Below are 21,524 nucleotides of genomic sequence, written 5' to 3'. Positions count from 1 at the left end.
CTTACCAAAGAGCAGGGCAGCACAGATTGGAGAAGGGGAGTCTGACTTTAGCTCTATGAGGTACACAGGGTGCTGCTGTCAGTAAGTACTATGAGTAGTTACTAATACTGTACACTGAACAATTTCACTGTAAAGTGACCAACCCCTTTAAAGCTCACGTTATATTAAAGTCCACTGAACCCACCGCTAGTGATGGGTTCAGTCAACAGTATGATGCATAGGCTCTCCACTAAAGATTATGTTCGTGGAGAATTTTAATTGCTTGACCCTTTTGTTCTCACAGAGATAGTCTGGTGGTGACCTACCTTTCCCCATAGGGAACACATGAACAGGTTGGACAATTATGTATATGAGGAGTACAGGAAAGATAATTGTCAGCCAAAGAGGATCGTTCAGCCAGGTTATGGATGGTGTATAGGCTCCCACTATCATCTTAGCCTTAGATGCCCCCATACATTACATCAAATGCCCCCAGAGTGCAAGCCACAAATATTCCCAAATCCATAATAACAATTACATGTTGACAACTAGAAGTTTATATAAGATGTGGCGTTCTCATGTACAGATTCAGAACAGCAAACGTGTTACATCCTATTCCAACTTTCTAAAAACTTAAGCTTTTCCTGTTTTCTAAAGTTATTTCCTGTGTTATTGTCAGCCATAGTCAATAGTCAGGTCTGTTATAGGGATGTTAATACACTGAATAAAGGGTCAGCTTCCTTTGATTGGAGATCTTTTCAACAAATACAAGGTGTCCTTAGACTATTTTTTAGTTGATCTGATTTTCATGCCTATTTACAGTTGGCAGATCAGAAACTAAGATACTTATCATTGAAAAGAAAGTGCACTTGATATGTTTTCTTAAAGGGGTTGGCCACTTTATAGTAAAATTGTTCAGTATACAGTAGTGGTAACTGTACTCATAGCCCTTACTGACATCAGCTCCCTGTGTACCTCATAGAGCTAATATCAGATTCCCCTCCTCCAGGCTGGGCTGCCCTCCTCTGTGGTGAGTCTGTCCATAAGATGGCCGATATGGAGGAGCATGTGACCATGCCCCGCCCCCAGTGTGCACCATAGGCATATACAGTGTTGGAAACTGGGGGGCGGAGCATGGTCACATGCTCCTCCATGTCAGTCATCTTATGGACAGACTCACCACAGAGGAGGGCAATCCAGCCTGAAGGAGGGGAGTCTGATTTTAGCTCTATGAGGTACACAGGGAGCTGCTGTCAGTAAGTGCAGTGAGCACACTTACTAATACTGTACACTGAACAATTTTACTATAAAGTGGCCAACCCTTTTAATGTGAAATGATCAGCGCTATATTTTATTGACCTAAATAAAGGTAGACATTTCTACTAGGGATGGTCCGAACCGAGTTCGGTTCGGGTTCGTACGAATCCCGAACTCTCGGTAATGATTCCCGTTGTCTGCCGGCTCCGTGGAGAGGGTGGATACAGCGGGAGGACTGCCTAGAAAACTGGGATACAGCCATAGCCATAGGCTGTATCCCAGTTTTCCAGGCAGTCCTCCCGCTGTATCCACCCGCTCCACGGAGCGGGCAGACAGCGGGAATCTGATGCCGAGCGTTCGGCAGTTTCGGACCCTCCCTAATTTCTACTAACAGAGGCCTTAGAGGCAGTTAGCGGTATATTTTCTCTTTAAGAATACAATTATGCAATCTCTGAATAGTTGTGCTCAACCTCAGTGCACCCCTGAGTATTAGGTACACCATATAAAATACATTGCGTACAGAGACCATATATATATATATATATATATATATATATATATATATCTTGTTCCTTATTCACAATGGCAGTGACAATACAGTCAACCAGAAATGCCATAATCACCAACAAGTGGTCTTAAGAGTTCAAGGCTATCTCCAAAGATCCTGGCTTCAACAATCAGGGATGTGGTCAAAAGAGAAAAAGTGATCATAGAACCCTAGAAAAGTCAGTTTCAAATGTGACAAAGATGACATATACAACACCGAAAGAACTTCAGACTGTGCTGGAAACGTCTGGAGCGATGCATTCAACCTATATCATACACCACACAATGAACAGGACAAGGCTCTATGGATGAACACCATGGAGGACCCCAGTCCATAAAGAAAAATTAATGAACCTTGACAAGTTAAAACAACCTAGAGCTCATTGGCAATACATGTCAAATGAAACCTATAAAGAAAAGTACACCCTACATAAAGTTAAACATGGTGGAGAGTCCATAAGGTTATAGGGCTACTCTGCTACCTCTGGAACTTTAGGCTTGAGGCATGTTACATTAACAATGAATTCAAAGGATTATGAGAGTATTTTACAGCAAAATGTACTTCTAAGTTAAAGGAAACTGGGTCTTACAACAGGATAATGAACCAAAGCACACATAAAAAAGCTCTCAGGAATTGTTATGAAGGAAAAAAATGGCTAGCAAAGAGTCCTGATTTGTGTTGAGCGGAGAGGCCAAACTGTTTGAGTTCATAAAACCTAAACGCTCGGCATTTGACCTGCAGCAGCAGAAGTTGGAATCGAGGACTTCCTAAAGCTGCATCCATCTTCTGCAGCCACGGGGAGTCAAATTCAGAGCTTTTGGGTTCAGAAATCTTTGGAGCTGAAATCAGCTATTGGGAAATTAAGGGTGCACTCCCCCTTTAAATTTTTACAAAACCGATGGGCATGCATGCCCTAGGAGGCGGGGACACGCACGCTGGGCAGAGAAGGAGGAAGCAGGAGAGCTGACGGGTAAAGTGCTCCAAGGGCCTGAAGGAGATTTGGCACCTAGCCCCAGCATGTGACCTCTGGCATTCAAATAGCACGGGTAACAGGGGGAGCGGGTGCGGCGGTGGGCCGGAGCACGGATCTTCACCGTAGCCATGACAAAATGCATTCCAACAAAAAATATGCAGCACTTTAGCGATAATATCAGTAAAGAAGGTACTGTAATTGTCTTATATCCAAAAGAGATTAAAAAAAAAAAAATCTAATCTAATTGTAACAACCAGATTGCCAAACCTCTAGGCTTACAATAAGTCAATGTAAAATAAAACCAGTTACATCTTTTTTATTGTGATCAATATAACAGCCTTGTAAGGCCAACTGATAAGGAGGAAATATGATAACCTAATCAAGAATTGCTGCAGGGCCCTTGCTGCCTTCTGTACAGTAAATCAGGCTTAATATTCTCTAAATAGAATGCCACACGTAAAACATAGGTACATGTAAGTTAAAAAGAAATTTAAAATAAAAAGTAAAATATAAATTATTAACTGATAATTGAAAACCTAAAAAACCAACAGTTTGACAAAATTCATATTACATCAGTTGAGCAATTTGTAGACAGTAAAATAATTTACAATAGTTGTGCAAATATTTAACTTATACAGTTATTGATTGGTGTGGTTGCTGATTTTAGCTGCATCCAATGAAACTTCTATCTGTTAATAATACCTTCTATCTGTTAATAATAATGATTAGAGAGCACGATCCGGACTATCAGTACCTGAGCGTGCGGCATTTGATAACTGGTGGCTGAAGAAGGGCCGCATCCAAGTTCTTCAGCCACCGGATAAACCTGAGCGTGCTCAAGGTTTTCACTCCTTGAAAAGGACATCATCTGGGATCAATGAAAAAAGCACCACTACCTCTCATGCCAGTAAGCTTTCATCCATTGGGTTATAGACCTCACAAGACTCTGAAGGTTCTCTGTGATATCTAGCACCAGCAGATCCTTTATGTCCTGTAAGTTGTGAGGTGGGGCCTCCATGAATCAGACGTTCACTGGGGAATTTCCTCCTCAACATAGAAAGTGCAGCAATAGCCAGACAGCAATGGAGGCTGGAATTGAGATCTATCCTCTTCAGTGATGTGTCACACTTTTACCTCTGATGCAATGATAGCCAGAGGTGGGTCTGGAGACCATATGGGCAATGCTATGAAGAGCTATTCACACAGGTCCTACTGCCTGAATTATTGTGTGGGGTGGCACAATGTACAGTAGTCTTCATTCTGGGTGCCCTATCAGCTCATTGATACATTGATTTGGCTATGGAACCAATGGAGTTGTTTTTCATCATGACAATGTTGCTCATGCTACTGTGAGCAGCCTGTGTGGCCTCAACATACTACCATGGCCTGCAATGTTTCCAGACTTGTCTCACAATGAGCACATCTGGACGTCATTTGCACAGGGAGCTGCCGACTGCATTTAGCGTGGCAGAACATTCCACAGACAACAATTAATAACTTCTCTGATAGCATGTCAAGGCGCGGATGTCTATTTGCTTCTGTGTGTGGTGATCATACTCAATAATAAATAAACTGACATGATATGAATATTTTATATTCTGTTTTTATCATTTGTATATTATTAACATGTCTATTTTGGTTTTTTAATTTCAATGTTGAAGAGTGTAGATTTTCACTATAAGGCTATGTTAACACTACGTATAAGTACAGCCGTTGTTGCCATCGGCCGACATGATCCGTGCAGAGACCGGACGTTCCGTGACCCGTCCGGGGTCAAGGAGCGGCCGGTCTCTCACGTTGTGCGAACATAGCCTAATCCCGGACATTAATGTTAGCTTCTATTCTTCCTGCTGATGAGACATATCTATGCCACTAAAATTCTATATTTTAGGCAACCAGGGTGTATAGCAGAAAAAGAGGCATTTCAGTGCTCGCTAGATTGGGGGAGATGGCGGTCTTAAATGAAGCCTCACCCAATGAATTGATAAATGTGCCCAATAGAGTCTAAGCAACCTATTACATGGGACGATTATCATGAGGGAAAATGATATATCATTAAAATTTAAGTGAATGTAAATGCAGGCAACAATCGAAAAAACGTGTATGTATCGTAAATTGCATTTTAGGCTGATCCTAAAATCATTGTTAATTTTTAGCTAAATGTTTGGTGAATATTTGCTAAACTTACGTGTATGTACACATGTTTTGCTGGGATGAGAAGCAGTAAACCATCTTAGTAACAATTGTAACTAACAACTGTGATGTGTAAATCGCTTTGTCTAATAGGACCCTTAAAAGGGTTGAAGTTAGGGAACAAAATAGCAAGTACCCCTCTATCCACCCCTGTCACGTATTGAGCTAAGAGTCATTAAAAATAAAGTAGGAGGGCACCTTTAACCCCTGAAGGCCAAATTTATTTTCCTTTTTATGTCTTCAGTAGAGAGCATGCTCGAGTGCCGAGTGTGGGGCATCTGATTACCTGGATTATCTTCTCAGGGAAAGTGGAATTTTCATGGGGTGCTTTTGTTTTTACCCCAATATAGTATTGGTTCCAGTCCTGCTGTTCTCCAAAGTAATTAGTTGATTCACACATATATGCTCTATGGACTACATGTCACTTTCCCTTTGTGACTCTGTGAGACCCATGGGGAAGAGAGCTGTAATAAGCCCCCCACCTTTCCTCCAAAGATCTGACCCCTAATATTTTTCTAGGTAACTTCTGCCCAACCTTGGAATCTATCATAGAGCCAGACACAAATATAACTGAACCCACAACAAGGTATAAAACAGTGTAACACAGTTGTTATACAGTGCCAGAATTAAAAGGCAAAGAAAAAACTTAAATCAGGGGTCGACACTTGTACCCAGTGTAACCTGGTATTAGTATCATAGGCACAAGAGTGGTGTGCCATCATATCACACAGACACTATGTCAATACAACTAAACGTATGTGTTACACAGATCAGAGAGGGCCTTTCAGTTGAAAGACTAGCAAGATAACAAGATATAATCATTACATAAGGCTCTGTGTAATGGAGAGGTCTAAAATAACTAATGTGCATATGGATACAAGGTAACAATTGAAAATACCTGTAGTTATAATGTTATAAAAACTGAAGAATATACATATATAAAACTGTGTGTCCCCTAACCTGCCCTTAGTTGTCACTACAGATTTATATATGAAAATAATGTTCAGAATGTGGTAAATGCTTAGCCTGAGGTTTCTAGCGCTGCGTCCTGATCTCTGTATCCCTTAGAGGCTGCCTCCTTCTGTGTGACCCTCTGACCTCCTGTTGCTTGTAGTAAAAGAAATGACCCTGCCTTTCTTTACTTATAAAAACAAACTATGATAAAGACTTCCTTCCCAAGGAAGAGGAACTGAGTCAGTGAAAAAATATCTCTGCCCCAGATAACCTTGTGTGAAAAGGTTCCTTCTCCTTCGGGTAAATCTGCACAGCGTCCAGTGCTGGCACCCCCACCAACAGCATACAGCAAACAGCCCCCTTTGTCTAACATCACACCCATTTTCTACCCAAAAGTTCTACCCAAGTTCTACCCAAAAAGATTGCAACTTTCTATTAAATACACCAGGTGCAGCTTTGCTACGGTGACCTTTTGGGCATCAGAAAACTAGAATACGTAGCTTGATACATTCCCAATCGTAGCTTGATACATTCTCCTGCACTCTGTATACGTCCTGATACCACGGCTGCAGCTTCAGAGCTGCCTGTCTGAGCTGACAGGCCGCTCAGCCAATCACTGGCTGTGGCAGTCCCGACCAGTCAGCTAAGACAGGCTGCTCCGAGCGTGGACAGGTAAAGTATTAACAGTTTTTTCAGGAGCTGCACAGACATTGCTAACAATGTCCGTGCAGCCTTTGCTAAATGATTATTGGGATGTGTAATAAGCCAAGTAAACAATATTGATCGGGCCTTCATCGGCCCGTGTAAAGGTACCCTGTCAGCGCACAAGCTTAAAAGTAGAATTCCATCTTTTGGCTTATATCCTTACAATAGAAGAATATTTGGAGTCAGTTCTTCTGGTAGTTGAAGAACAAGAAATATTGAAATTATTTCTCCCATTACTATAGGACACAGGTGTCAAACTTACAACCCCCCAGTTAATGCAAAACTAAAAAAAGCTAAAGCTTTGGCTGTCCAGGCATAATGGGAATTGTAGTTTTACAACAGCTGGAGGACACCCCCACCATGAGAAAACCTGCCTTCACGTGTAGGTAATGTAGTTATCCACAAATGGGGGTATTATGGAGAAGCTTCCTTGGATTACATTACCTTACTGTAATGCAATGGCTCTTAGATATAATAAGTGTTCTCTTTCATAGAACTTAGGGAATGAATGCAGGATATGGTCATCTCACAAGGAGATGTGAAACTGTACAGGCAGGTAAAATAGGAGTACGTTTCGCCTGCCCCCGACATCCCGATAATTGAGTATGGCGCAGACCGCTGAGTTAATCTGCTGAGAACGCTCATGCCATTGCAGACGACATTATTTAGCACTGCTGACAGAAAGATTAATGTGTAAAATGTTTTTAACAGCTCCATAGTGCTAGCAATGCTTTATACAACCACAGTGAGCTCATCGCTGGCCTCTGCTCTTCTTACTATGAGGGTAGGATTATCATATGGGCTAATAGAGTGCAGTAAGGCTTTATAAGTGGATCCAATCCACACCTGCATCTATAGCCAATATTGGTGGTACAATGATCAGTGAATTGAGAGAGGTTCTATTAATATTCTAGTAAAGGTGGGAGCAAGGTCTTGGTTCGTTGCAGTTTATCAGTGCTTGCTAGGCAGGGCCGGCTCCAGGTTTTTGTGGGCCCTTGGGTGAGAGAGTCTCAGCGGGCCCCTTTGTATAGCACACCTCGGGGCACACCTACCAAATAAAGTTTGACAAAATATTGAAAAAAAAACGTAATTCAGTAACTCACAGGTGACGTCTTCTTTGATCTGAGGCGATCGCTCTCCGTTTCCTCTCCATCTGGCCCAGACCTCCATGATGATATCTTCAAGCTACAATTCATCTCTTCGGGACCTGTAAGACAAACATGTTAGGCTCCGCACATTTCCAGCAACTTCCTTCCCTTTTTTTTCCACCCATAGACTCCCATACAGTAGTAACTCCACTGTTTGGTGTCATGTGCAGTAAAGTAGGGAGGTTTGTAGGTCCCGTGCTGTGCCCCCCATATAGTAATAATGTCCCCATAGTAATGTCTCCTGCTCCAATAGTAATGTCCCCTGCTCCCCATAGTAATGTCCCCTGCCCCATAGTAATGTCCCCTGCTCTGCACCCATAGTAATGTCCCCTGATCCCCATAGTAATGTCCCCTGCTCTGCCCCCATAGTAATGTCCCCTGCTCCCCATAGTAATGTCCCCTGCCCCCATAGTAATGTCCTCTGCCCCCATAGTAATGTCCCCTGCTCCCCATAGTAATATCCCTTGCTCCCCATAGTAATGTCCCCTGCTCTTCCCCCATAGTAATGTCCCCTGCTCTGTCCCCATAGTAATGTCCCCTGCTCCCCATAGTAATGTCCCCTGCTCTGCCCCCATAGTAATGTCCCCTGCCCCCATAGTAATGTCCCCTGCCCCCATAGAAATGCCCCCTGCTCTCCGTCAACACAAGAAAATAAAAAAATAAAACCATACTCACTAATCCGGGCGGGGGACGGGTCCTCATTACATGAGGTATACGGGGGGGAACTACAACTCCCAGCATGTCCAGTCTGTTATTATGGGAGATCAGAGGACATCACAGGAGGAGGTATAAGAGGAGGACTACAACTTCCAGCATGGACAGCCTGTTATTATGGGAGATCAGAGGCCATTACAGGAGGAGGTATAAGAGGAGGACTACAACTCCCAGCATGTCCAGCCTGTTATTATGGGAGATCAGAGGCCATTACAGGAGGAGGTTTAAGAGGAGGACTACAACTCACAGCATACAGAAAGAAGGTATAAGTGAGCCCCGACCCTCATGTCACATGCCAATGATCACAGGTCCTTCATCCTTATGCAGCCTCTCCCGTTCTCAGCCCCGCCCCCTTATGACGTCACCACAGGTCCTTCCCCATTGCTTTGCAGCAAACACAGCAGGTCCTTCTAGCAACCCCCCCCCCCCCCCACACACACACACACACGGACTCAGGGTCAGCAGCACCCTCCCCCCCAGGTGTCCGGAGGTTGGTGATGAGGCGGGCGTCTGGCTCACTGCTCGGGCAAGTGTCGGGGGCCCCCTGAGCGGCCGTGGGCCCCGGCACTTGCCCGAGTATGTCGGGTGCTGACGCCGGCCCTGTTGCTAGGTATAATGAAGAGTGTCGATATTGGTTTTCAAACATAGCACCAGTATAGCAGCCATAACCAGAAGAGCGGCCAGTACCTATAAACATGTTCATTCAAATCCCATTGCTTTTTAATTCCTTCCACAATTTTCCCTCAGCTGGCAGGAGGAGTGATCCTTGGCGTCGCTCTATGGCTGCGACATGAGCCTACAACCTCCAATCTGTTGATCCAGCAACTTGGGGACAAGCAAGTTCCAGCAACCTTTTACATTGGTGAGTGGGTACAGCTCTGATTCACTGTGAAATTATTTGATGGTTTATGTAAACTTTTGATCAGGGACATTTGGATGTTTTTAGTTGTCATTATGATTTACAAAGAGAAAACACAATAGTTTGACAATAAATGGCTTCACCCGACCACTAACCATGAATGGAAAAAAGTTTTTGTGGTATCATTCACATTCTCTGAAAGCAAAAATTCTGTCTGCAAACGTTTGAGCACAACTGTATATACATAATGCTGAGACATTACTGTGACAATGAAGAGGCTGTGAAATCTCACAGATCTCTCTCCCATTGCATTATCACTTACCTAAGGCTCCGTAATGGTGTCATGAACCTGCTAAGAAGACATTTCTGTGCCAGTTTAAACAGATGCTTTAAAGCCAATGTACCAATTCCATTAGTAAAAAGATATTTACTAACCGGACTTGATTCAGAAGGCTGCACGTCACTCAGGGGAGGCGATATCAGTGCACTGGGGATGCTGACCCCCCTTCCAGTACACCGAGTGACCTCATATGCATATAGAGAAACCGGCCAAGTAACCCGGCAGAGGTTTGGAAAATGTATATTTTTTTTTACTAATGGCTTGGCTTGGCTTTCTAAACATGATGAGAATTTCAGATCTGCAACAGTTGGAGGGCTGTAAGTTTGACACCCCTGCCATGGATCGCATAGTAATTTTGTACTCCCATTACAACTAGTTATATAATATATATCTCTAACCAGTATATGTTTATTCTTTATGGGTTACAGCAAATGGTATTGTAATCTACTACGGCATCACCTGTGTCTGCTCTGCTATAATCCTATCATATGTCATTCCAGGGATCTATATCATTATCGCAGTTGGTGCTGTCATGATGTTTGTGGGTTTCTTAGGATGTTATGGAGCCATTCAGGAGTCTCAATGTCTGCTAGGAACGGTAAGAAACAGCATACACTGTATATATTACACCAGGTCTATGCCGGATGATCCCCTAATGTTATGACCCTGTAGTAATATACAGTAAAAATTGATACTCAATAATTAAGATGCAGCATTTATTCATGTAAAGGGGCTTTAAGCTTTACATGCCTTATTTTATGAAGGGTCCCCTTGACAATAAGCTATGCGTGACTCATTTATATAGGAACTTACTTACTTTGAATTATAAGCACACTATAAGCTTATGTCTTGACTGTCAGATGTAATCCATACAGGAAATTTGCAGAAACTGTATAGTATGCCCACAGCGCTCCCGCAGGGGAAAACATGTATTTCATGGTTTGTTTAAAAGAAGAAAGAACTGCCAATGTCATGCACAGGCCTATCAAGTCCTCCAGTGCGAGTTATGCTCTTATAAGTGCCCTCTGCATTGACTTCATTACCACAGATATCACTTGAATTTCCAGCAGTCATTTCAATAAAAAGGTGCTAAATACTCATAAACCTATGACCACCAATACATCCTGGGGCTATGTTCACATGACGTTTTTTCCTTTCCGGTTACTATTTTTTAAAATGACGTCTGTCAGTTTTGGTCACCCATCAGCGCAATGATTCTAGTTCAGGTGGCCTGATTGCCCTTTGGGTTTGTCTTTAATTGAAAAGTCCGTTGAATTTAATAGTAAAGACGGCGAGAGGAAGAAAAGAAGAAACACCATTCCATTGACTTTAATGCATTCCATTGAGGTCAATTAAAATGCGCTAATAACTAAGATCACTACAAAATAAAAATGTAAAAAGAAAACGGACACCTTTTCTCGTTTTTCGTTCCTTAGTGTGAACATAGTCTTTCACAGACAAGATAAGAAACTGTGGTGTGATTTTTTTTTTTCCTCCTCACCTTACACCTACATAATAATCCCGTGAGTTAATCTTAATATCTCTAAGAGGATATCACTATGACAAGTGGACCTGTCAAAATGAATTAGCCACTTATACTTAGGTGTAATGTCACAAACACTCTAGATTCCATCCTATCCCATCCTTATAGATTCTGCATTATTATCGTGTTATTTCATAAGAGACCTCACCTTTCTGTCTCTGCAGTTCTTCGCCTGCTTAGTAATCCTGTTTGCATGTGAAGTGGCTGCTGGCATCTGGGGTTTTGTGAACAGAGAACAGGTAAGATAGAAGTCTTGTTCTAAGCGTCCTATTACGCCAGCCAATGGCAGCCCGATTTCAGTGTAAATTTTCAATGCAACAATGGCCGTTGTTTGAAACTCACTACAACAGCCATTGTTCTTGATTGCCAACCAACGGCAGTTGTCCGTGCCTTGTGTGAACATAGCCTAATTCATAAACAAGTTCCCCTGCTGGGGACCTTTAATGTAGTCAAGACCATGGCTGAGTTAATCAAGCATGCATTTTTTGTCTCTGTATTCCTTCCCAGCCTTGACAATGACAATGATTGTCGGCCACCGGACATGCATCATTAGGTGTAATGCACAGCCGATGGCTGATGACAGTGTAAAAGAAATAATAAAATGTATACGTTACCTCAGCATGCTCCCCTGTGTTCTCTTTGCTTCTCCATGCTTCCCGCAGCCACCAATGCAACTTCAGAGCCAGTCTCTTAAGTTACAGGCTGCTCAGCTAATCACTGCCTGGAATGGGACCACTGCGGCCAGTGATTGGCTGACCAGTCTGTCTCTTCAGAGACTGGCTCTAAAGTTATAGCGGTCACTATGGGGAGCATGGAGAAGCCATCGGGGAGCATGTAGAGGTAATGTATAAGCTGATTATTCACTATATACTGTACAGCAAGGGCTGCCAAAGATATCGCTAATGATATCGCTGGTCTAGCAGATCAGCGCTTGTTTACTAATGTGATAGAGATGGCCAGTGGCGTAACTAGAAATGGCTGGGCCCCATAGCAAACTTTTGATTGGGCCCCCTCCCGACTGACCACAAAGCCGTAAAGTGTAGTCACAACTGCAGTGCTTTCAGTTAAAAGGACTTTTGCAGATCCTGGGAGGCTCGCTTGGCCAACTTGTGCTGCAAATGATGACAGCTCAAGGGGCCCAGGGTATTGCAGGAGCAGGCCATGGGGCCCTCTGCTACAGTGTTAGTTACACCCCTGGAGACGGCTAATATGGCCCTAACACTATAACTCCTCCGAAATCCTGCACAGAACTAACGTGGGATGTGGCCCCTCTCTTCAATAGACCCATAGCAGCCACAAGGTTTATACACTATAAGGCTATGTTCACACTACGTATATTTTCGTAAAACTATGGCTGTTGTTGACGATTGCAACAACGACCGTGATTAATACGAAAATAGACGATGTTTTCTATGGAATCCCAGCCGGAGTGTATACACATATAGACATGTCAGTTTTCTGCAGTCGCTATTCAATGAATAGCGGCTGAAGAAAACCATGTCAGTGCAAACTATGGAGTGCGCGGCTCCGGCCGTTTGCTCCATTGTGTGCAGTGGAGAGTTCTGATGCGGGCGTGCACGGATGCGCCCGCATCAGAACTCAGCGGCACTAACGATCATCCAGCTGGTACTGCAGTACAGGCCGGGATGATCTTTTCTGAGACTGGCCGTGCCGGTCGCTTACGAGGTCTGAACATGACCTAATAATGGGCACTGTCTGCAACTCTTCCAGTAGTGTATACCCCACCTGGGTTAGCAGAATTATGACAGCCTATGCATTTCACCTAAAGTGCCCACAATTTACTAGTTTTGGTCTTACACATCATGTTGGATTTTATTGTGGACATGAAATAAAAGTTATGTTTTAATCAGTTACACGTCCTGGAGTGCTCGATTCCATATTCATCCTTCTACTGTTTTGCTTAAAAATGATCTTATGTTAAAGATATTTTATGATAATTTGCATCAGGGACTTTTTTGATTTTTAAAAAAAAAAGGCTTATGCTATAGAGGAAGTACCCCAATAGCGAATTGCCCAGAGTATAGAATATGGAACTGTATTTTGAATAAGTTTGTACCCTTGAACCCTTGTATTAGGATAGAGAGGATTGAAAGGTTATTGCGGTTTTGACTTCACTTGTAAAAGAAGGACCCGGCACAGAGTGGAGTCTGTGCATTGATATCCCAACTGCATTTGTTTAATAAGTTTTTAGGTAAAATAAGCCACAGAATGGTAGGAGTGTCCAATCCTACTGCTGTTACTTATGTTAAGGAGCATTGGATATTTCTGTGAGTGCTTTAGGGTACACAGGTAAGAAGTTAATTAAGATTTTACGCTAATGTATGTTACTGTCATTGATATATATATTAAGGTTTTAAACCATGCATTTTTAGCTCAAAATATGAGATGCAAATAAAGCTAAAATATTCCAGGAACTTGATGAAGTAATTGTTATGAGTTTGATCATTCAGTTGTTTCATCTGTCTAGACACCATGTGATGTATGAAATATTTTTCTTGAAATAAGTTAATTACACTAATGAAGTGTGATTGGACACTAGCCTATAAGGGTGGTCCATGGGAAGGCCAATATTGGTCTCTTGGTTGTCCATCCCGCCCTGGAAAAATTTTCTTATAAGTAAACTGAGCTTTCCGGAAATACTCAGAGAGAGACTTCATAGTCTGTGTGTTTGTGTTGCTCTCTCACCAGATGTCCCCGCCACCAAGGGGGACTTCATGTTATATTATAATTTGGTTCTCACAGGCAATTTGAGGCTATGTTGTAGGTCATTGAATTTCAGTCTATGTTGTACATATATTACTTAACATAGCCACAGACTTATGTTCGATTAAAGGATATTTTGACATTAATACAACATAAAACCTTCTGTCTTCTTAGGTCTCAAAAGAGATAAAACAGTTTTATGATGAAGCTTATGAGCAAGCAAGGAGCACAAAGAGGGAAGAGCAAGAAAAGGCCAAACCAGTCATCAAAGTTTTCCATGAGACGGTAAGAAATTCATCAATAGATATTTCCAAACATAACGACTGCTAAAATGCAATCTAATGTAATGTAGCAGTGTCATTAAACAACGGCCATTGTATGAAGAAAAAATACACTATGTGAACAAGGCCTCAAACTGTTTAGGAGCTCCCAACGGAACTACCCAACGCGTTTCCCCATATGATGACTGACGGTTACAGTTCATCAGGGGTTAATTGTTCCAGTTAGCCAAGTAAAGCATAAAAAAGGTGCTAGAGATGTGCATAATAGAAATCTCTCATGCATAGGCCAGGTGCATTCACAACATCATATAAGGTGCATCTGTATACAGATAATTAGCAGAATAAAGTGCAACATGTAAATCAAGGTAGATTAGATTCAGTTGTAACCGTGGGCAGCCACCCATATATACATATATCGTGTGCACTCTGCTACTATCAGCACATAGCGCTTTCTTGCACCAAAGCCTAGCCAACATACACAGGGCACAACAAGGAATAATCTTACTGTGCCCCCGCTACTGTGAAGAGGTCTCGCGTACTAACAGCCTGTATGGCGGCTTCCATGGCGTCCCACCATGGCGACTCCTTGGTAATCTGTCAAATAGAATCTATACTGTGTGATTTCTTTCAGAAAAATAATCCTTTAAAATCAATTTAGTGGAAAACAACAGGATAATATCCATGCACCAATATGTACATTTAGGTAAATACCCTATGTTTATATACCCTACTAGAAAATGTACCCGGCGCTGCCCGGGTATAAAGTGTCAGTGTGTTAATTAGATTTGTGCCCAGGAGGCCAATCTAAAGGTATTGTTTCATCAGTGGAATTAGTGTATTCCTGTAGTGCATAGTTGGAGGGGTTCTGTATACCTACAGTGTATAGTTTTTAGGGGTCCCGCATATCTGTAGTGCATAGTTGGGGGGTGGGGGGCTGTATACCTATAGTGAATAGTTGGGGAAGTCCTGTATACCTGTAGTGTGTAGTTGGGGGGCTGTATACCTGTAGTGTATAGTTGAGGGATGTCCTGTATACCAGTAGTGAATAGTTGGGGGGGGGGCTGTATACCTGTACTGTATAGTTTGGGAAGTCCTGTATACCTGCAGTGTATAGTTGCTGAAGGTCCTGTATAACTGTACTGTATAGTTCGCGGGTCCTGTATACCTGTAGTAAATAGTTGGTGCTATATACCTGTAATGTATAGTTAGTGGAGGTTTTGTATACCTGTAGTTTATAGTTTGAGGGTCCTGGATACCTGTAGTGTATAGTTGGTGGAGGTCTTGTATACCTGTAGTATATAGTTCGGGGGTCCTGTATACCTGTAGTGTATAGTTTGAGGGTCCTGTATACCTGTAGTATGTAGTTGGTGGAGGTCCTGTATACCTGTAGTGTAAAGTTTGGGGGTCCTGTATACCTGTAGTATAGAGTTGGTAAAGGTGCTGTATACTTGTACTAAAGAGTTGGTGGAGGTCTTTCATACCTGTAGTGTAAAGTTTGGGGTCCTATATACCTGTAGTATATAGTTGGTGGAGTTCCTGTATACCTGTAGTGTATAGTTTGGGGTCCTGTATACCTGTAGTATAGAGTTGGTGGGGAGTGCTGTATACCTGTATTATAGAGTTGGTGAAGGTCCTGTATACCTGTAGTGTATAGTTTTGGGTTTTTGTAAACCCATAGTGTATAGTTTGGGGTCCTGTATACCTGCAGTATATAGTTGGTGGAGGTCCCGTATAGCTGTCGTTTAAAGTTTGGGAGTCCTGTATACCTGTATTATAGAGTTGGTGAAGGTGCTGTATACCTGTAGTATATAGTTGGTGGAGGTCCGGTATACCTGCAGTGTAAAGTTTGGGGGTCCTGTATACCTGTAGTATAGAGTTGGTGAAGGTACTGTATACCTGTAGTATAGAGTTGGTGGAGGTCCTGTATACCTGTAGTGTATAGTTTTGTGGTCCTGTATACTTGTAGTGTATAGTTTTGGGGTCCTGCATACCTGTAGTGTATAGTTTGGGGTCCTGTATACTTGTAGTATATAGTTGGTGGAGGTCCTGTATACCTGAAGTATATAGTTGGTGGAGGTCCTGTATACCTGTAGTGTATAGTTTTGGGGTCCTGTATACCTGTTGTGTAAAGTTTGGGGTCCCGTATACCTGTAGTATATAGTTGGTGGAGGTCCTGTGCACCTGTAGTGTATAGTTTTGGGGTCCTGTATACCTGTAGTGTCCTGTATACCTGCAGGGTCATATTTACCATTAGGCACCCATGGTCTGGTGCCTAGGGTAGCACCTTGCAGAGGGGCAGTACCCTCCCGTTCAGAAAATCTGGTGTCTTTTCGAGGGGGGGGGGGGGGTATGGCAGTATTGGTCAGGTCTGGTATAGCGGGGTTATCCAGTTACAGTATGGCGGTATTGGTCAGGTCTGGTATGGCAGTGTTATTCAGTCACAGTGTGTCGGTATTGGTCAGGTCTGGTATAGTGGTGTTATCCAGTCACAGTATGGGGGTATTGGTCAGGTCAGGTATGGCAGTGTTATCCAGTCACAGTATGGCAGTATTGGTCAGGTCTGGTATAGCGGTGTTATCCAGTCACAGTATGGCGGTATTGGTCAGGTCTGGTGTGGCGGTGTTATCCAGTCACAGTATGGTGGTATTGGTCAGGTCTGGTATAGCGGTGTTATCCAGTCACAGTATGGCGGTATTGGTCAGGTCTGGTGTGGCGGTGTTATCCAGTCACAGTATAGCGGTATGGGTCAGGTCTGGCGGTGTTAACCAGTTACAGTAAGGCAGTATTGGTCAGGTGTGGTATGGCAGTGTTATTCAGTCACAGTATGGCGGTATTGGTCAGGTCTGGTGTGGTGGTGTTAAATGTGACGTCTGGAGCTATTACCTACCTATGCTGATGCTAATTGGTGAGTGAGGATGGGGAGTCTTCAGGTTTAGTGCTTAGGGCAGCAGCAGCTGGTAATACTGCCCTGTATACCTGTATAGATGGAGTAGGAGGTCCTGTATACATGTACTGTATAGATGGAGTAGGGGTCTACCTGTTATTTCTGTGGATCTGTGGATATAGTTGGTGGAGGTCCTGTATACCTGTAGTGTATAGTTTTGGGGTCCTGTATACCTGTTGTGTAAAGTTTGGGGTCCCGTATACCTGTAGTATATAGTTGGTGGAGGTCCTGTGCACCTGTAGTGTATAGTTTTGGGGTCCTGTATACCTGTAGTGTCCTGTATACCTGCAGGGTCATATTTACCATTAGGCACCCATGGTCTGGTGCCTAGGGTAGCACCTTGCAGAGGGGCAGTACCCTCCCGTTCAGAAAATCTGGTGTCTTTTCGAGGGGGGGGGGGGGTATGGCAGTATTGGTCAGGTCTGGTATAGCGGGGTTATCCAGTTACAGTATGGCGGTATTGGTCAGGTCTGGTATGGCAGTGTTATTCAGTCACAGTGTGTCGGTATTGGTCAGGTCTGGTATAGTGGTGTTATCCAGTCACAGTATGGGGGTATTGGTCAGGTCAGGTATGGCAGTGTTATCCAGTCACAGTATGGCAGTATTGGTCAGGTCTGGTATAGCGGTGTTATCCAGTCACAGTATGGCGGTATTGGTCAGGTCTGGTGTGGCGGTGTTATCCAGTCACAGTATGGTGGTATTGGTCAGGTCTGGTATAGCGGTGTTATCCAGTCACAGTATGGCGGTATTGGTCAGGTCTGGTGTGGCGGTGTTATCCAGTCACAGTATAGCGGTATGGGTCAGGTCTGGCGGTGTTAACCAGTTACAGTAAGGCAGTATTGGTCAGGTGTGGTATGGCAGTGTTATTCAGTCACAGTATGGCGGTATTGGTCAGGTCTGGTGTGGTGGTGTTAAATGTGACGTCTGGAGCTATTACCTACCTATGCTGATGCTAATTGGTGAGTGAGGATGGGGAGTCTTCAGGTTTAGTGCTTAGGGCAGCAGCAGCTGGTAATACTGCCCTGTATACCTGTATAGATGGAGTAGGAGGTCCTGTATACATGTACTGTATAGATGGAGTAGGGGTCTACCTGTTATTTCTGTGGATCTGTTGTGAGGCAGCTGGCCCTAGCAACCATTCACATTCCAGCTCCCTGTGAAAGTAGGAATCCTATTGGTTGCTAAGGCTCCCAACTGCCGTTTACTGCTGGAGACATGCAGCTAATTATATCACCTGTGTTTGCAGTGTGGAGATTTTCCCATTCATCTCTATGGGGCGCCACTCTTCCCCCTCCCCCTCCTCTCCTGTACATCTGGCGGGGACGGGACCTTCGCAATAACCTTCTCGGGCACCCAATGTATCTGTGTGCCAAATTTGGGGTCAAACGGTTCAGGCGTTTGGAAGTCTATTTGGGACAGACAGACGGACAGACTTTCATTTTTATTATATAGATATTTATAGTTTTGTTTTTTTATCCTGTATGGCATATGCATGTAGACTGAATCGTGCGACTTTTAAGCCTTCAATACCCCACACAGTGGCATCCAAGATAACTTCTTTAGTATTCCCTACAGGGATTTATAATGTGGCCATATGCTCATTTTACTGGTATATTAGTATATTTATATTAGATAAACCTATGTTCCTGTATTTTTAAGTATGGGTGTTAGTATCATTATGTTCTCTTATAGCTGCAGTGCTGTAAAATGGACTTGAAAAACATGGTGGACAACCTATGTCCTTCAGGAATAATGGCTGCGGTGAGTAGACATAGTATGATAACCATGCCGGTGGTCTGAGTGACACAGTTCATGTAAGGTTTTAACTTTTCTTTACTCCTCTAGGACTGTCATGAAAAAATTGAAGCTCTGTTCCAGTCTAAACTACACTTGGTCGGTATTGCTGCTGCAGTGGTGGCTGTTATTATGGTGAGATCAACATATTAGTGCTGAATGTTCTTCCGGTTGTCTGCCGCCTTAATGTTCAGAATGCCATCATCAGTATGAGGGTTATCAAAGCTTTCACCAGAAAACTAGTGTAGTGCATTTTACTGTATGCTCTAGATGCTGCATTGTGTGTTGCATAACTCTGTATGTGTGTGGGGGGGGGAGAAGGGGGTATTTTGTATATCTTTTTACCAAGGAGCGTTGCCTGCCCCATCATATTATGTGTGCCAGCTTGGCAGCCTACCCAAGGAGACACATACCCCCTCAGATTTTGAGGCCTTTCTCCATGCCAGCTAGCACCTGGCATCTATTGTGTGTATTGACATTGTGTTCTATGGAATCCCGGCCGGAGTGTATACACTCTGGATTCTATGTGGCCGCACTGAAAATTGACATTGAATAGCGGCCCCCCATGAAATTGACTGTGCAGACAATGTAGAGTCCGGCTTCAGACGCACTTTACATTGCCTTTTATGGTTAATTGGAATGCAGGCACATGGCGTATTCCAGTTAACATGAATTTGCAATTTGCAACAACGGCTGTGATTTATACAAACCATATGTTGTCTGTGAATGAATAAAATCCCGGCTGGCATGCGGGATTCCATCAGACCGCACAAGGAACTGACATGACAGTTTTCTGCGGCTGCTATTCATTGAATAGCAGCCGCAGAGAACCTGTCAGTTCACACAATGGAGCGTGCAGCTGAAATGAAGATAATCCGGCCAGTACTGCAGTACCGGCTGGAATGATAACAGAATGGCCGGTCGTATATGTAGTGTGAACCCGAACTTATAGCTCAACACAATTAGGCTTTTCCCTGCCAATTGTTTAATTTAGAAATGTTGTTCTTTGTCTTCTCTCCTAGATCATCGAGATGATCTTCAGTATGGTTCTGTGCTGTGGCATTCGGATCTACTCTGTGTACTGAGAGCCGCGGTTGTCCCCATATGTAAATAACACCCACCTCTTCTATTCCCCTTCCTCCCTTCCTGAGTGTGTCTTTTTATTAACACTTGTTCACCGCTCTTGTGGAGCTTGTGCAGATGTTTAACCCAGATAAGAAGTTGAGACTTGCTTCTCGGTCACAAGGATCTCCTTCCTCTGTAGTGCCCTTACCCAGAGGTTAGAGCAACAAGGCACTCAGAAGCTGGGGTCCTGCAGAATGTACTCCCTTTGATTTTAGGGCCCTTTGCTCTCAGCCTTAGTATAAAACTATGTCACCCTGTCACTGCCACAAAATCAGACCTTCTGGAGTTAACATTCATACTGAATGATCGATAGCTACACATCAATCCAACTCTTGGAGGCATGCCAGTGCCTTATTGCGTAATCTCTCTGCCCGCTCTTGTGTAAAATATATTGTGATAGTACTGTCAGGGGAAGGACCAAGCCTAACAATACCCCTTTCCTGCACGATCCCTCCACACAATCTGTCATCTGATGGAAAAGTGAATATATATAATTATATATATAAACATGTATAAAGATTCTCATTAAAAACATTTACTGGGGGCTTTTCCTCCCAACACCATGTGACTTCTTTTTTTATACATTAGGAGTGAATGTGTACAAAGTGCATTGGATTTGTATATATCACAACAGTATATTTAAAGGGGTACTCCAGCGGGGGGGGGCACTTTTTTGCTGGGACAGGGGAGGAGGTGGCCGAGGGAAAAGACGTCCACTCACCTCCCCGTTTCCAGATACGACGCAGGTCTGCTCAGCCACTCAGTGACAGAGGCGGGATCTGAGCGGACTTGAAACGGATCCCGCCTCTGTCAATGAGTGGCTGAGTGGACCTGAGACTTCACGTCTCGGGCCCGCGCCAGACACCCAGAAGCAGCCGGGAACCGGCCACCGGAGCACCGCAATGCGGGACCCACAGCTGGAACCGGGGGGGGTGAATGGACGTCTTTTCCCTCGGCTACCTCCTCCCCTGTCCCAGCAAAAAAGTGCCCCCCCCCGCTGGAGTACCCCTTTAAATACTAGACATTCTAAAAGAATTAGATTTCCTGGCTTTGCATTCAACAATTGCAATTATAAACCTAAACATGTGAACATACCCGTTAAAGGAGAAATCCTGCGCAAATTTTTATTAAAATATTTTATTGTCCTCCAAAAGTTATACAAATAACCTATATACACTTATTACGGGAAATGCTTATAAAATGCTTTTTTCCCTGCACTTACTACTGCATCAAGGCTTCACTTCTTAAATAAAATGGTGATGTCACTTCCTGGATAAAATAGTGATGTCACGACCTGACTCCCAGAGCTGTGTGGGCTGTGGCTGCTGGAGAGGGTGATGGCAGAGGGATGCTCAGTGTCCCTCCAGTGCCCTGTGCCCCTCAGTGTCCCCCTGCCATCATCCTCTCCAGCAGCCACAGCCCGCACAGCTCTGGTAGTCAGGTC

The 21,524-nt window shown here is 43.6% G+C and overlaps 2 protein-coding genes across 2 annotated transcripts in view; one reads left to right on the top strand and one right to left on the bottom strand.

Moving 5' to 3' along the window:
• TH (tyrosine hydroxylase) overlaps positions 1 to 8,482 on the bottom strand; it is a 154,808-nt gene extending 146,326 nt beyond the window's left edge. The window contains exons 1-2 of the mRNA XM_069965653.1: positions 8,432 to 8,482; positions 7,712 to 7,815 (exon numbers count right to left, since the gene is read on the bottom strand). Of these exons, the coding sequence (XP_069821754.1) occupies positions 7,712 to 7,804 (93 nt within the window). The 5' untranslated portion in view covers positions 7,805 to 7,815; positions 8,432 to 8,482. The remainder of the gene's footprint in view (positions 1 to 7,711; positions 7,816 to 8,431) is intronic.
• Positions 1 to 20,643, top strand: part of CD81 (CD81 molecule) — a 33,897-nt gene extending 13,254 nt beyond the window's left edge. Inside the window, exons 2-8 of the mRNA XM_069965655.1 lie at positions 9,218 to 9,332; positions 10,170 to 10,267; positions 11,377 to 11,451; positions 14,111 to 14,221; positions 18,854 to 18,922; positions 19,007 to 19,090; positions 19,978 to 20,643. Coding sequence (XP_069821756.1) covers positions 9,218 to 9,332; positions 10,170 to 10,267; positions 11,377 to 11,451; positions 14,111 to 14,221; positions 18,854 to 18,922; positions 19,007 to 19,090; positions 19,978 to 20,040 — 615 coding nt within the window. The 3' untranslated portion in view covers positions 20,041 to 20,643. The remainder of the gene's footprint in view (positions 1 to 9,217; positions 9,333 to 10,169; positions 10,268 to 11,376; positions 11,452 to 14,110; positions 14,222 to 18,853; positions 18,923 to 19,006; positions 19,091 to 19,977) is intronic.
• Positions 20,644 to 21,524: the final 881 nt, after the last annotated feature.

Source organism: Dendropsophus ebraccatus, chromosome 4 (assembly GCF_027789765.1).
Source record: "Dendropsophus ebraccatus isolate aDenEbr1 chromosome 4, aDenEbr1.pat, whole genome shotgun sequence".
NCBI lineage: Eukaryota > Metazoa > Chordata > Amphibia > Anura > Hylidae > Dendropsophus > Dendropsophus ebraccatus.
This window is presented reverse-complemented; position numbering and strand designations above follow the sequence as displayed.